Source organism: Suncus etruscus, chromosome 12, assembly GCF_024139225.1.
Source record: "Suncus etruscus isolate mSunEtr1 chromosome 12, mSunEtr1.pri.cur, whole genome shotgun sequence".
NCBI lineage: Eukaryota > Metazoa > Chordata > Mammalia > Eulipotyphla > Soricidae > Suncus > Suncus etruscus.
Window position 1 is genome coordinate 33,452,082 of NC_064859.1, and position 16,934 is coordinate 33,469,015.

The window sequence follows — 16,934 nt, forward strand, 5'->3', positions numbered from 1 at the left end:
ATTTCATAATTTATCCTGCTACTGTCTCTTAATTGGCACATTTAGCCCTTGACATTGAGAAAGATCGTTGTCATGGAGTTTTTTTTCCTTTTATTTTATGCTGTGATTTATCAAGTTGTTTGTAAAACAGTCGTTTCAGGCATTAAATAATTCAAACATCAATTCCTTCTTCCCTTTACCAATGTCCCAAATCTCCCACCAGTGTTACCTTCCCTTTACTAGTATCTCCAATCTCCCATCCATTACCTGATCTGCAGGTACAAACTTACTTAATGTTTGTTAAAACAGAAAGGCAAATGGAATTGTCAAAAATTAGATCAGCAGGGGCCCGAGTTGCGACAAGTGGTAGGGCGTTTGCCTTGCAGGCGCTGACCTAGGACAGACACTGGTTCGATTCCCCTGTGTCCCATATGGTCCCTCACGCCAGGAGCGATTTCTGAACGCATAGCCAGGAGCAACCCCTGAATGTCACGGGTTGTGGGCCCCCCCCCCAAAAAAAAGTTAGATCAGCAAGGGACAATTTGAAATAATTGTTCAATCTCTGCAGGATGTTACTAAAGGCAGAGTTTTAAGGATATACTGGGCTGTACCTAGTGATAGTTGAGCCTTTTGTATTAGTGTTCAGATTCACTGAACTTGGCAGATTTGTTATTTTTCCATCTAATTTCCTGTGATACTGCTTGGCTGATATTGCTAGGCAATTTGCAAGTGCCTTTTGTAGCTACTTGAGGCAACACAGTCCAGAATCTAGATCTCGAATAAATTTGGTGGTGGATTGAAGTTTGATAAGATTAACTTGTGGAGCTGGGCCATTTCTGTCCGAGGGTGTAAATGCTGTGGTCTACTATGGCTTCGGGCATAAAGGGGAATCAGCCCTAAAACATTCTGAAAATGCCCCAGAGTTATTAGTCCAGACTTGGGGATAGTTGATGGCCATTATTTTCTTTAGGAGCGTGGTTGAGGATTTGAGCTTTTTTCTGCCAGGAAGATGGTACCTGTGGGTGGAGGCTCCTGTATTATCTGGTGGGGGAAGAGAAGAGGAGAGCGTTGGATTGGCCCAACCCGATTTCAAAATATTTCAGAGATTTTAGTCCTTAGTCTGGTTCTACTGAGAAGGTTTAGCTGCTCATATATTTCCCCCCCAAATTTTGCTATGACACCATGATTTATCAAGTTCCTCATAATATTGATGTTTTAGGCATTACACTTTCAAACACCAGTCCCATCACCAGTGTGACCTTCTTTTCACCAGTGTCACCAATCTCCCACTCACCATCTGATCCTGCCCCCTTTGCAGGTACAAACATAGCTCATATTATTTGTTAAAACAGAAAGGCAAATGGAATTATCAAAACTTAAATCAACAAGGGTCAATTTGAAATAATTGTTATCTCCATGGTGTTACTAAAGGCAGGTCTTTAGAATATACTGTAGTTGGGGCTGGCGAGGTGGCGCTAGAGGTAAGGTGTCTGCCTTGCAAGCGCTAGCCAAGGAAGGACTGCGGTTCGATCCCCCGGAGTCCCTTATAGTCCCCTCAAGCCAGGGGCAATTTCTGAGAGCTTAGCCAGGAGTAACCCCTGAGCATCAAATGGGTGTGGCCCGAAAAACCAAAAAAAAAAAAAAAAAAAAAAAAAAAAGAATATACTGTAGTCAAGGGCTGGAGTGACAGCACAGTGGTAGGGTGTTTGCTCGTGGCTAACCCAGGACAGACCTTGGCTTGATTCCCCCAAGTCCCACATAGTTCCCCAAGCCAGAAGCAATTTCAGAGTGCATAGCCCAGAGTGACCCCTCAGTGTCACTGGGAGTGGCCTAGAACCCCCCCCTAAAAAGTTCAAGAATATACTGTAGTCCAAACTCAATTTACCTGGGGGTCGAAGGGCCACATAAGGATTTCGCTTACCGAATATTCGCAATAAAAAATCGCATTAGTGGGCCCGGGCAGTGGCGCTAGAGGTAAGGTGCCTGCCTTTCCTGTGCTAGTCTTTGATGGACCGAGGTTTGATCCCCCGGCGTCCCATATGGTCCCCCAAGCCAAGAACGACTTCTGAGCGCAAAAACCAAAAAGAAAAAAAGAAAAAGAAAAATCACATTAGTAAGAAAAAAAAATCACATTAAACATTTGCATACCCCAAACAGAACTGCTTGGGGTATGCAAATGTTTAAAGCGCTTTTTTTCTTACTAATGCGCTTTTATTGCGATTATTCGGTAAGCGAATAATCGTGAATACTGTGATATTTGAAGGCCGGCCGCAGGCCACAAAATATTGTACGGAGGGCCGCAGGCCACAAAATATTGTACGGAGGGCCGCAAACGGCCCGTGGGCCGGGAGTTTGAGACCCCATCTGTTTCTGAGAATATATCAGATAGCAGTCCAAAATGGATCTGGAAAGATTCCCCCTCCCCCCTTTTTTTTTAGCTTGGTGGAGGAGTCAGGTTATTATTTTTTTGTTTGTTTTTTGTTTTTGGGTCACTCCTGGCTCTGCTCTCAGAAATCACTCCTGGCAGGCTCGGGGGACCATATAGGATGCAGGGATTCAAACCACTGTCCTGCATGCAAGGCAAATGCCTTACCTCCATGCTATTTATCCGGTCTCATGAGTCAAGTTGTTTTTTCTGCTGAGAAGATGGCATGTCATGGAGTTTTGTGCCATATTTCTGTATGAGTTTGGTGTGTTTGATGTGAAGGTCATCCTTTTTTTTTGATATCTGGCTATTGCTCCCAGAAGTTATCCAAGATGCTGGGGATTGAATCCAGGCAGGCTGCATGCAAGGCAAATGCCCTACCCAAGGTGCTATCATACTTTCCCTGGGATTCATCCTGTCTATATGCAGCCACTTTAAAGATGGCTTTGAGACTGAAGTTTCTGAACTGTTTTTTTTTTTTTTGTTTGTTTTTTGGGACACACCAGGCGATGCTCAGGGGTTACTCCTGGCTGTCTGCTCAGAAATAGCTCCTGGCAGGCACGGGGGACCATATGGGACACCGGGATTCGAACCAACCACCTTTGGTCCTGGATTGGCTGCTTGCAAGGCTAACGCCTCTGTGCTATCTCTCCACCTCTGTGCTATCTCTCTGCCTCTGTGCTATCTCTCCAGGCCCTGAACTGTTATTTTTATGCAAAGTTGATGAATCTTTCCTCCAAATCTGAAGATAATCTGGCTGGATAAATAGTTGTCGATGAGGTATTAACTATATCCCACCACTGTCTTTAGGTTTGGAAAGTTTCATTTTGCAAATCTGAAGTAAATCTTTTTTTTTTTTGAAGTCTTTTTTTAAATATATTTTTTATTTAAGTAACATGATCATAGTTGGGTTACAGTCACAAACAGAACACCCCCCTTTTGAAGTAAATCTTAAGAGTACTCCTTTTTACATCATTTCACTTTGCTGCATTCAGTGTTATTTTTTAATATATAAAATCTTTAAGCACTATGATTACAAGTATGATTGTTGTTGGATTTCAGTCATAAACAGAACACCCCCCTTCACCAGTGCAACATTCCCGCCACCAATGCCCCCACTTTCCCAATGCATTCAGTATTCTATATCTGTGGTTCATATCACTTTGATCAGGATGTGTCTTTGAAGTGTTTTGTTGTTGTTGATTTTTTTTTTTTGCTTTTTGAGCCATACCTGGAAGTACTGGGTTACTCCTGGAGGTACTGGGTTACTCCTGGCTCTGCATTCAGAAATCGCTCGGGGCAGGCTCAGGAGACCATGCGGGATGCTGGGATTCGAACTACCATCTGTCCATCCTGAGTTGGCTGCTTGCAAGGCAAATACCGTACCACTGTGCTATCTCTCCAGGCCCAGAATATTTTTATTTTGATCTCTTCTTGTTGTTAGGCTTCCTGCCTCCAGGATGCGGGTGCATACATTCTTCAGTTTTGGGAACTTCTCAGCAATGGTGTCATTCACTGTTGCCTTTCTGTTTGTGTTTTGTGTTTGGCTGCCCCCAGCACCTCTCAGGGGTAACTCCTGACTCTATGTCAGGAATTACTCTTACTCCTGGCAGGCTCCCAGGAAACCATATGGGAGGCTGGGATAGAACCTGGTTGGCTGCATGCAAGGCAAATGTCTACCTGTTGTACTATCACTCCTTTGTATCACTCCTGTTGTACTATTACTCCTGGCGCTGTGCTGAGAAATTGCTCCTGGCAGGCTTGGGGAACCTTATGGGATGCTGGGGATCGAACCCGGGTCTGTCCCTGTGGCCACATGCAAGTCAAATGCCTTACTGCTGTACTATCACTCTGGCCCTTGTTGCTTTTTTTTTTTTTTTTTTTTTGGCTTCTGGGTCACATTACTCCTAGCAGGCTCTGGGACCATATGGGATGCTGGGATTCGAACCATTGTCCTACATGCAAGACAAACGCCCTACTGCTGTGCTATCTCTCTGGCCCCCCCTGTTGATTTTTCTTTTTTCTTTTTTTGGGCCATACCCGTTTGATGCTCAGGGGTTACTCCTGGCTAAGCGCTCAGAAATTGCCCCTGGCTTGGGGGGACCATATGGGATGCTGGGGGATCGAACCTCGTACCTCTAGCACCATCTTGCCAGCCCCATGGCCTCATCTTTTAGTGCTTGAGCATGACTATTAAAAACCTGGTGGCCACTTGGGCTCCAGTGATTTCTGGTGTGACCATGTAGTACCTGGATGAACATAGAATGTAGACATAGGGCTTTTTTTTTTTCCTTCGGTTTTTGATATTTAGTTTTTGGGCCACACCACACGGTGTTCAAGAGTAACTCCTGGCAGGCTTAGGGGACATATGGAATGCTGGGGATTTAACCCAGGTTGGCCATTTGCAATACAAATAAATGCCCTGCTCTCTGTGATATCACTCTGGCCTCTGATAAAGGTTTTTTGTTTTGTTTTGTTTTTGTTTTTGACAGTTTAATTTTGGGTCCCATGTCATACTCAGGGCCACTCCTGGCTGGCTTGAAGGACTATCTACATAGGGTGCTTAGGATTGAACCCAGGTCAACTCTGTTCAGGGACACTTGAATGTGCCTTACCTGATGTATTTTAACTTTGTAATAGGCACAATCTTTTGAACCATAAAAATTTGGGGGGGGGAGGGCCTGGAGAGATAGCACAGCGCTGTTTGCCTTGCAAGTAGCCGATCCAGGACCAAAGGTGGTTGGTTCGAATCCCGGTGTCCCATATGGTCCCCCGTGCCTGCCAGGAGCTATTTCTGAGCAGACAGCCAGGAGTAACCCCTGAGCAACGCCGGGTGTGGCCCAAAACCCCCCCCCCCAAAAATTGGGGGGGGTGGCACACTCGGTAACACTCGGGTTACTCCTGGCTCTCTGCTCAGAAATCGCTCCTGGGGCTAGAGAGATAGCACAACAGTAGGGCGCTTGCTTTGCACACAGTTGATCCAGGATGGATGGTGGTTTGGAATCCCGGCATTTCATATGGTCCCCCATTTCTGCCAGGAGTGATTTATGAGCGCAGAGCTAGGAATAACCCTGAGCGCTGCCAGGTGTGACCCAAAACCCAAAAAAATGAAAGAAAGAATGAGAGAGAGGGAGGGAGGGAGGGAAGAAGGAAGGGAGGAAGGGAGGGAGGGAGGAAGGGAGGGAGGGAGGAAGGAAGGAAGGAATCACTCCTGGCAGGCTTGAGGGGACCATATGGGATGCCGGGGATCGAACCTGGGTCCGTCCTGTGTTGGCAGCATGCAAGGCAAACACCTACTGCTGTACTATCTCTCCAACTTTCCTATCCCCCTTCCTCACCTGCTTTTTCAGCTTTTGAATCATCCAGGGTTTTAAGTAACAGTGCTGTCAAGATATCTAAATATGGGGCCGGAGAGATAGCATGGAGGTAAGGCATTTACCTTTCATGTAGAAGGACGGTGGTTTGAATCCCAGTATCCCATATGGTCCCCGTCTGACAGGGGCAATTTCTGAGCATAGAGCCAGGAGTAACCCCTGAGCGCTGCCAGGTGTGACCTAAAAACAAAACAAAACAAAACCAAACAAAAAAAGATATCTAAATATGAGTGTTCATCAGTGGAATTTTTTTTAAAGGGGAGGGAAGAAAAGAATTCTTATTTCAAGGTCTGGAGTGATAGCACAGCAAGTAGGGTGTTTGCTTGTATGGGGCCAACTCAGAACTAATCCAGGCTTAATCTCCAGCATTCCATTTGGTCCTCTGAGCCTCCCAGGTGTGGCCCAACCTCTCCCCCAAACCCCCACCAAAAAATGAAGATTTTTTATTTTAGTGGACCCGATAAGTGCTTTAAACTAAAATACTGGTTTAAGCCAGTGTACCAGTATAGCTAAGTACTAACTATATGGTTCTTCTTGGTCTCCAGGATATTTCAGTTGGGTCTGGCTAAGATTGTATAAATGAGTGTGGCACAAGATTCAGCTGGAGCCCATCTTATGAGAGCTGGGTCAGAACTGCTGTGAATTACTGAATCCTTTCCTGACTTGATATTTTTTGTTTAGATCTAATTTTCTTTTCTTTCTCCTTTCCTCTTTCCTAGCAGTGATTAGAGATTACTTCTGGTGATTCTTAGGGAACTAGATGTGGTGCTGGGAAGTGAATCTGCAAGGCAAGCACCCAACCTTCTGTATTTAACTCGTTGGCCCATTTTTGCTTTCTCTTTTTCTGCAGTATCTTCTATGTTTAGTGTCTTCACAATCGTATTTCTAAATTTTTTTGTTTGTTTTGGTTTTTGGGTTACACCTAGTGTTACTCAGGGGTTACTCCTGGCTGTGTGCTCAGAAATCGTTCCTAGTAGGTTTGGGGAGAAGACCATATGGGATGCCGGGAATTGAAATGAGGTCCTGCTTGCATGGCAAATGCCCTACTACTAGGCCATCCATCACTCCACCACCCCTCTTAAGTCTTTAATAGTATTTCTTTAAATCTTTAGTTTCCTTGCCTAAGTTCCTTGCTTTGATTTTGATGGTTTTGGGTCATATCAGGCAGGAATTATTCCTAGTTGTGCTGGACCATCTGAGGTGCTGGAGATTGAGCCATATAAAAGGCAAATACCCACCCTATTATATCATTTTGGCCCCTGGAACTCTGTGTGTGTGTGTGTGTGTGTGTGTGTGTGTGTAATTTACTTTTTAGATACAGAAAACTTTTGTTAGAAGTCAATTTAGTACTTTACTTACTTTTTAGATTCTTTTTTAACTGCTCTGGCTTGATCTCGAGTTCTAGCTTGAATAAAAGTTATGAAACCTGCTATTATATGATATTACTGATCATCAGAAGCATTCTGTATTTCATTAAATACTTCTTGACTGTTTGCAGAGCTCTACTTTGTCAAGCCCTGGCAAGATATTCTCTTTTTGATTATAGGTGAAAATAATGGAATGAATTGGAAAGCTTTGTTGGTAGTTGGGCTATTTCTGGTAGATGGATGGTTTTTGCAGATCAGAATGTGTGCCATTGGTATTACTTTTGTTGGTGAGGGTACATCCAAAACAGTGCTCATGAACCCTGGGGCTCATTTCCATTCGACTTGACTAACTGGGCTAGACAATTTAATACTAAGACTTGAGGATATGGTGCTACCTAAACTCTACTAGGGTGGTGCTGGGGACATCTAGGACTGCAACAGAGATCTTTGAGAGTCCATCTATTGATCGCATGCACACACACTCACACACACACACACACATATACACACACACACACACACACACACCTGCTGTGCTCAGGGACACACCACACACACACTCCCCCCCTCCCCCCTCACACACACCTGCTGTGCTCAGGGACACACACTCTCCATTCCCCCTCCTCTCCCCCTCCACCCCTCTCTCTCACTCCCACCCTCCCCCTCTGCTCTGCGCAGGGTTACTCCTGGCTCAGAGCTCTGACGTTGGCTCATGCCCTACCACTGTGCTATCTCTCCGGTCCCGGGTGTACCACTTCTTGTGGTATTTGAGTGACCATATAGGATGCTGTGAGCAAGGCAAGTATGTTATCTGAACTTTTTGCCACTAGTTTTATTTAGTTTTAATATAAGAGCTGTGCTCTTTGATGCTTAGGTTGCCATGAGGTTCATTCATGATGATATTTAAGGGCATATAGTAGTGCTGGGGGAAGAAGTGGTCATGTAGAGCATCCCATAATAATCTGACACACACTAGGAGTAATTCCTGTGTGTAGAGTTAAGGATAACTCCAATAAGAAAAACATAAGAATACTTTATACCTTTTTAGCTTATTTTAGTTGTTATGTTTTGGGCCACACCCAATGATGGTTTCTTGACTCTGCATTTAGGAGTTTCTTGGCCGAGCTTGTGGGACCATCTGGGGATCAAAGTGGTGTCTGCTGTGTGCAAGGAAAACAATTTACAGCTGTACTATCTCTCTGGTCTTGTTTTTTTAAACATTTGTTTATTTAGGTTTGGGCCACACTTGAAGGTGCTCAGGGGTCACTCCTGGCTCTGTACTCAAAATTGGTCCTGGCAGGCTTGGGGGACCATGTGGGATGCTGGGAATTGAACCCAGGTCCATCCCAGGTCTGCCATGTGCAAGGCAAATGCTGTGCTATCTCTCTGGCCCCTATCTCTTTAGTCTTGAGTGTGAAGATTTAAATTTAATACTTTTTTTGGTTTTGTTTTGTTTTGGGCCACACCTGGCGGCACTCAAGTTACTCCTGGCTCTGTGCTCAGAAATTGCTCCTGCCTGGCACAGGGCACGACCATATGGGATGCCAGGATTCGAATCACAGTTGGTCCTGGGTTAGCCTATTGCAAGGCAAACGCTCTACCCCTGTGCTATCTCTTCAGCCCAATGTAATACTTTTTTCATTGTAACCGTAGATTTTGTCTGTAAAACTAAACTTTTGTGGGAGGAGGGTTCATTGGAACATTGAGAGAGAATAGTGGGCTCTCTGGTAATAGTTGTAGTGTTGGAATGATGTATGCATGAAAAGTAAATATTGTAAGTCTCAGTAACTCAACATAATGGTGAAAGAATAAAAGCAATACTTTTGTTTGTTTGTTTTTGGGTTACACCTGGCGGCGCTCAGCTCAGGGTTTACTTCTGGCTCTGTGATCAGAAATCACCCCTGATAGACTCGGGGAACCATAAGGGATGCCTGGATTTGAACCCCTTTTGTCCTGTGTTGGTTGTGTGCAAGACAAACGTCCTACCGTTGTGCTATCGCTCCAACCCTAAAAGCAGAACTTTTAATGTTGTTTTCTGGAATTTTATTTTTCTAAGTATGGAATTGGCAAACTATGTACTGTGATCATCTAGCCAGCTGTCTTTAAAAAAATCACAAAAATTTTTAACTTGTAATGCATTATTTTTAAATAAATTACAAAAAGATAAGTACAAAAATTTACATGTCTGGGGCCGGAGAGATGGCATGGAGGTAAGGTGATTGCCTTGCATGCAGAAGGTTGATGGTTCGAATCCCGGCATCCCATATGGTCCCCCGAGCCTGCCAGGAGCGATTTCTGAGCATAGAGCCAGGAGTGACCCCCGAGCACTGCCGGGTGTGACCCAAAAACGAAAAAACAAAACAAAACAAAAATTTACATGTCTATACTTTAAATGGCTGAAGGTTTGTTTACAGGCTGTCTTAAAGGTAAGAACTGCCTTAAAGAACTGCCCTGTTGTAATAAAATATGTAGACTGCAAAGCTTAGAAAACTTCTGCCCTTTGTAGAAAAGTGCTTATCCTGGCTTAATAAATCTCATTGGAGAGTACATAAGATTTTATGTCTGCCATTAACTAAACTACATATCTATGCAATTTCTCTAAGATTCTACAACTTTATAGTCTTCTCATGGTAGTTCCTGTTGTTTATGAAATGTTTGTCAGGGTATAGTCATCACGCAATTCAAGAGACTGTTTAATAAAGAGTATAATTGTACAGATGTTGGAATAAGGAGGGAACCTAGAGAATACCGAGAGATACCAATGTTGGTAATTAGGTAGTCACTTCCAATGAAAATGGGGGAAATCATTGAAAGAGGATTATCAGAATCTAATACTTTCCTGGTGGCCTTTGTGAAAGGAATTTAGGGTTTTAGGGAAGAGGAAATGCTTCCTGGTTACTGATACTGTATCTTGAGAGTAGTACCTTGGGAAATAGTTCTTGGAAATTGGAGACTTGGAATTTGGAGACTGGAAATCATTGCTTTGTGTAGTGAAGTGTACTCAGACTTTCAGAGCTAAGCAGTCCAAAGTCTTGTCTCCTTACTTTCTAATAGGCACTTTTCATTTTCGTTAGGCAAGTTAACCTTGAAATAAAACCAAGTTAGCAGGATCTTAGCTCCAGCATCACAAATATTAAAAGAGGAAAGTAGAGTTGGAGGTAATACCAGATTAATTGCTAGAATGCTTTCTCCCCAAAATTACATATATTAGAAATCTTTCACTAAGCTCAAATAGACCAAGTTTTATTTTATTTTATTTTATTTTTGGACCACACCTAGTGGTGCTCAGGGACCACACTTGGGAAGGCTTGGAGAACCATATGCTTTGAACCAGGGTTGCAGGTCCTTCTACTTGCTAAGCAAGCACTTTAATCTTTGTACTCTCCAGCATCACACAAGATGTTTTGTTCGATAATGTGAAAAGATAGTTTCTGAATATTTGCATTTAAAAATATATGCCTTTTTAAATAGCGGATTTACTATTTTGGAATTATAATAATTTTAAAATGACTTTTTGTACTTTATTTCAGTATCGGATATAGAAGGTGGTGATGGACTGCAACTCAGAAAGGAACACACTCTCAAAATATTTGCTTATATCAATTCTTGGACACAGAGGTATGCATCTTTTAATTTTTTTTGGGTGGTTAGGGACCCTATTGAGTGGCACAAAAAGAAAATAAAAAAGAAAAGTTACTTTTGGAGTTCTATACTTTACTTTTCTGTGTGGTGCTGGAGATTGAGCAGAATGTTTCCCATTTTAGACAAGTTTTCTAATACTGTACTATACCATTGGCCTTAGAAGCTTTGTGTGCTTTAATTTTTTTGGTAGGGGTGCACCCAGTGGTACTAGTTCTACTGGAATCTCTGGTGGGTCTCAGGGAACCAGATGATCACCATGGATCAAACTCAGATCAGCTATGTGTAAGCCAAGTGCCCTACCTGCGTACTATCTTTTCAGTCTGCTATGTTTATTTATTTATTTTTTTTGGTTTTTGGGCCACACCCGTTTGACGCTCAGGGGTTACTCCTGGCTATGAGCTCAGAAATCACCCCTGGCTTGGGGAGACCATATGGGACGCCGGGGGATCGAACCGCGGTCCGTCCTACGCTAGCGCTTGTAAGGCAGACACCTTACCTCTAGCGCCACCTTCCCGGCCCCCTGCTATGTTTATTTTTATTTTTGGATACATATGCAGCGTTCAGGGCTTATTCCTGGTTCTGTTCTCAGGTATCAGTCTTGGCAGGCATAGGGGACCATTTAACCTATATCAGCCGTGTGGAAGGAAAGCACCCTATCCGCTGTACTATTACTCTGCTCTTGTGTGCCCCCCCCCAATATTTTTATTTATTACTTCGTTGAGATCTAGTGATGTTCAGAGGTTACTCCTGGTTCTATGTTCAGGGTTAATTCTGGTGGTTCTCAGGGTTTGGGGTTTGGTCACATGTAATATAAGTGCTTTAAATTCTGTACTACTTTTCTGCCCAGGAGTTTTTGTTTTTGAACCACACTTGGTGACACTTGTCTTTACGCAGGGGTTACTTCTTGGTTTTGCATCCAGGAATCATTCCTGGTGGGCCTGGAGACCATATGGTATCCCAAGGATTGAACTGGTGTTGTCCGTAGCAGGCAAAGCAAGGGTCCTAGCTGCTCTTGCTCTTACTTTCGGCGCCAACCCCCCCCCCCCCCAGCTGAAATTATTTTGACCAAGTTTGGTAGTAGTGGTTGTGGTTAGTGGTTATCTAGATGACTAGAACTTTCATAATTATATCTTTTTTTTTTTAAATTTTTTTTTCTCTAAAATAATATTTTTTTTTCATAATTATATCTTAATGATGTAAAATTAATATGAATAATCTAAAATTTGTCATAGTGATAAAGTACATTTCTTGTATGTATGAAATGCTAAATTAAATTTGATCCTTAGCATTGCAAACATTGCTGGATTCTTTTCCATATGTTGAATGTGGTCTTGAATGTGTTCTTGCTGCTCGGTGTGCCCTAATACTGCAACAAACAATATTATAAAAAAGTCTTTTTTTTTTTTTTTTTTTTTTTTTTTGTGGTTTTTGGGTCACACCCGGCAGTGCTCAGGGGATACTCCTGGCTCCATGCTCAGAAATTGCTCCTGGCAGGCACGGGGACCATATGGGACACCGGGATTCAAACTGATGACCTGCATGAAAGGCAAACGCCTTACCTCCATGCTATCTCTCCGGCCCCCAAAAAGTCATATTTTAACTTTAGGACTTGTAGTGATACCAATAATTAAAGTGAAATCCAGATAAAATAATTTTTTGACTTTTTGACATTTTTTTAGTGGGTTCACAAAAGTAGGTGTGACTTATGATTTCTCATCCCAAGTCTACCAAACTAAATGTTTGCATTCTTTTTTGTAGAGGTTGGGAATAATTACCTATGTCAGGTGGATTTTGGGGTACCAATACTTTGTCTGAGATCAGATGTAGAGCTGATCTGAACATAGGCAAAGCATGTATCCCCCTCACAGTATATTAAATAGGGACCTTTTTTGGTTTTTGGGCCACACTCAGTGATGCTCAGGGGTTACTCCTGGCTATGTGCTCAGAAATCACTCCTGGCTTGGGGGACCCTATGGGATACAGAGGGATCAAACGGAGCCACGGTTCGTCCTAGATTAGCACGTAGCAAAGAAAGTGCCCTACCATGTGTGCCACCGCTCCGGCCCCCATAAAGGAAATTTTGTTTGTTTCTGGGTCACACCTGGCAGGCTTGGGACCATATGGGATGCTGGGATTCGAACCACCATCCTTCTGCATGCAAGGCAAACACCCTACCTCCATGCTATCTCTCTGGCCCCAGTATAAAGGAAATTTTAATGTGTGCAGCTTTAGATTTTATCAAACAAAAAACTTTTGTCCCCCTGGGGGCTGGAGCACTGTGGGTAGGGCATGTACAGCCAACCCAGGTTCTGTCCCCAGAATTCCATATGGTCCCCCAAGCCTGCCAGGAGTGATTGCTGAGCATACAGACAGGGGTAACCTCTGAGCACTGCGTGGTGTGTGGGTCAGAAACAAAAACAAACAATAAAAGAGCTTTTGCTCCTTAATTTAAGCATTACATTTTATACTGTCCCAGTGATGACCTTTGAGCTAAATTGGTCAGGATTTTAGTCCTGCTTTGTCATATGCGTGCTGCATAATTATGGCATACTAGCTAACTTCTGTAAACTTGCACTTTCTCATTTGTGAAGAGCAAGAAATCTGCTATTGTGTTGATGGGTTGTGAAGAAACCAATTTTTTATTTTTATCGAACAGGATCTGACAAAATTGGCCAATATTATTTTAGAAAATAAAGCAGGGCCCGGAGAGATAGCTCAGCGGCGTTTGCCTTGCAAGCAGCCGATCCAGGACCAAAGGTGGTTGGTTTGAATCCCGGTGTCCCATATGGTCCCCCGTGCCTGCCAGGAGCTATTTCTGAGCAGACAGCCAGGAGTAACCTCTGAGCAATGCCGGGTGTGGCCCAAAAACCAAAAAAAAAAAAAAAAAAGAAAAGAAAATAAAGCAGAAATTGAAGTCTGCATAAGCTAAAAGCATGAGAAACAACTGGAGAACAATTTGTAATTTTGTTCACATATTGATAAGTGTGAATGAAAGCTTTTTGTTCTTTGTAACAAAAGGAGAGAGAGTACAAAAGTAGAGAGTACAGTAGATAATGTGCTTGCTTACCTTGCATGCTGCTGGTCTGGGTTCTGTCCACCACCATGTACTTGGCCAAAGCGTGTTTCTTGCTGGGTATGGCCCATAAAAACATAGACAAAATCCCAAACCCCCCAAAAACTGAAACAAGAATACAAACTATTTTCACTACTAAAATTTCCCAAAGTGGTGATGCTGCCCCTGAGGAGTGGTGGGCCAATGTGGCTTGTGGCTGTAATAGCCTTTGATGCTGTTGATGGATTCTGTTTTCTTGAAGGCAGATTTTCAGGGGATTACTGAGTAATTTTGTTTCTGTAAAAGTTGGCATGCCATTTTGGCAAGTCTCTGAATTTCTTTTTGGTCTTGAATGATTTGGATGGTTTTCTGTTATTTCTTTCTTGCCATTTTTTCTTTGAAAATTATATTTTTATGATTATTAAGCAGTTTAATGCTCATTTCTGCCTAACAGTGAAGTTTTAGTGTAAATTCAACACTTGAGAATTTGAGTTTGATTTTAGGAACTTTTTTTCCTATACCTTACACACTTTTATTTTAGCTTAAGATGGGTATTCAAGTATATCCTGGCTCTGTACTCAGGAATCATTCCTGGCTTTGCTTTTTTTGGTCACACCCGGCAGTGCTCAGGGGCTACTCCCGGCTCTAAGCTCAGAAATCGCCCCCAACAGGCTTGGAGGATCATATGGGATGCTGGAATTCGAACCATAATTGTCCTTCCACATACAAGGCAAACGCCCTACCACTGTGCTATCACTCTGGCCCCACCTGGCTTTTCTTGAGGGACCATATGGGGTCCTGGATTGAAATCCTGGGTTTTGCTGTACACCATGCAAGAGCTGTTTGTGCTGCACTATCTCTCTGGCCTTGAAAAATGAGGATATTCAGGGCTGAAGCGATAGCACAGTGGTAGGGTGTTTGCCTTCACTCAGGACGGACCTCCTTTTTTTTTTCCCGGTCTTTGGGTCACACCCAGCAGCGCTCAGGGGTTACTCCTGGCTCTACGCTCAGAAATCTCTTCTGGCAGGCTCAGGGGTCCATATGAGATGTCAGGATTTGAACCACCATCCTTCTGCATGCAAGGCAAATGCCCAACCTCCATGTTATCTCTCAGGCCCCAATCTAAAAGTATTTTATTGTTGAGCGATATCATAGCTGTAGGGTGTTTGCCTTGCATGCGGCCAATCCATCCCTGGTTCCATCCCTGGTGTTCCATATTTTCTCCTGAGCCAGGAGCGATTTCTGAGCGTCACAGGGTGTCTCCCCGCCAAAAAAAAACAACAATAAAAATCTTTGAGTTAGAAATTTGGGAATGATTTAGTTGGTTCTGGTGTGGGCTTCTCGTAAAGATGCAGTTAACTAAGATGGCTAGGTTACAGTCATTTAAACATTTCTGTGGCATCTGCTTTTAGGTTCGCTTATTTGATTGGGGAGTTGAGCACACTCGTGGAGGGCTTAAGTTTTACTTTAGTGAACATCTTTGAGTTTCTTGAGTGACAGTATAGCACAATAGCTTGGCTCTCCTAGAGTAAAACACAAGGCAGAAGTGGTACTTTGGAAATGTTGGACTCAGGTGATGCTGGGAATAGAATTTAGTGCTTCAGGTGTGTAACTCATGTACTCTGTAATGAGTGATTTCTCTGGGCTCTTTAAATTAATCCCTCCCTCCCTCCCTTCCATCCTTCTTCCCTTCCAACCCTCCCTCCCTTTCTTTTTTTTTTTCCGGGGGGGGGGGGTCACACCCGGCAGTACTTGGGGATGGCTACTGGTTCTACGCTCAGAATTCGCCTCTGACAGGCTCAGGGGACCATATGGGATGCCGGGATTCAAACCTCCGTCCTTCTGCATGCAAGGCAAATGCCCTACTGCTGTGCTATCTCTCTGGCACCACCTCCCTTCTTTCCTCCCTCCATTTTTTCTTCTTCCCTCCCTTCCTCGCTTTCTCCCTCTGGGGGTCATATGGTGTTGAAGTAACTGGTTTTCTCCCTAATCAGCAAGGCTTCTTTGCATGTGTGTCCCAGCTGGGGGAAGAACCTCTAGATAGGCTCCCTACACCAACCTGTTCTTTACCCATGGGGGTAGTCCTACTCTTCCCAATAATATCTGTGGCTCGAGATTTCCACAGCTTGCTTGCTGCTTGCTCATGTTGGAAGTTCCTGGACCTGTTTTATATCACCAGCTTGGTGTGGATTATTTCCTGTGTTGGCTTTGTGACCCACTTTCCCCAATCCCTTCAGGATTGGGTTGTGAGGATATATTTTAAATATGGTATGCCAGGAAATGAACCCAGTTTGGCTGAATGCAAAGCAATTGCCCTACCTGGTATGTTACTGCTTTGTCCCCCAATTTCTTTGAGGAGGTGCTTTCTTGTATATCAGAGGGTACTAGGGCCATACTTGACAGTGCTTAGGAGGCCAACCAGGGACTGAACCCAGGACCCTCTGCAAGCTAGACATAAGTTTCATTAATTTGAGCTATCTCCTTGTCCTCATCTATCCCCCTTCAACCTGGTGGTACTCTGGTTATTTCGTTTCTTTTTTTTGGGGGGGGGTTGGGTCACCCCTGGCAGCGCTCAGGGGTTACTCTTGGCTCTACACTCAGAAATCACTCCTGGCAGGCTCGGGGGACTATATGGCATGCTGGGATTTGAACCAATGACTTTCTTCATGAAAGGCAAATGCCTTACTTCCATTCTATTTCTCCAGCCCTCAGTGGTTATTTCTGCCTTTGTGCTCAAGAATTAATCTTGGTGGGATATATGATGCCAAAGATTAAATTTGGTTACGTGCAGTGTTCTACCTACTCTATTGTTGCTTAGGCCCTGATGCTGGCTTTTTAAGTTAAGTTCAACCATATAAGGAAGGAAAAAAATAACTAAAGTCTATAGAAAAAAAGTTTGTTTTCTTTTTATTACTTTTTTTTTTTTTTTTTTTGGTTTTTGGTTTTTGGGTCACACCCGGCGGTGCTCAGGGGTTACTTCCTGGCTGTCTGCTCAGAAATAGCTCCTGGCAGGCACGGGGGACCATATGGGTCACCGGGATTTGAACCAACCACTTTTGGTCCTGGATTGGCTGCTTGCAAGGCAAACACCGCTG

The 16,934-nt window shown here is 43.5% G+C and overlaps 1 protein-coding gene across 1 annotated transcript in view; it reads left to right on the forward strand.

The window, feature by feature from the left end:
* USP34 (ubiquitin specific peptidase 34) overlaps positions 1-16,934 on the forward strand; it is a 265,701-nt gene that overhangs the window by 12,471 nt on the left and 236,296 nt on the right. The window contains exon 2 of the mRNA XM_049784720.1: positions 10,676-10,763. Within this exon, the coding sequence (XP_049640677.1) occupies positions 10,676-10,763 (88 nt within the window). The remainder of the gene's footprint in view (positions 1-10,675; positions 10,764-16,934) is intronic.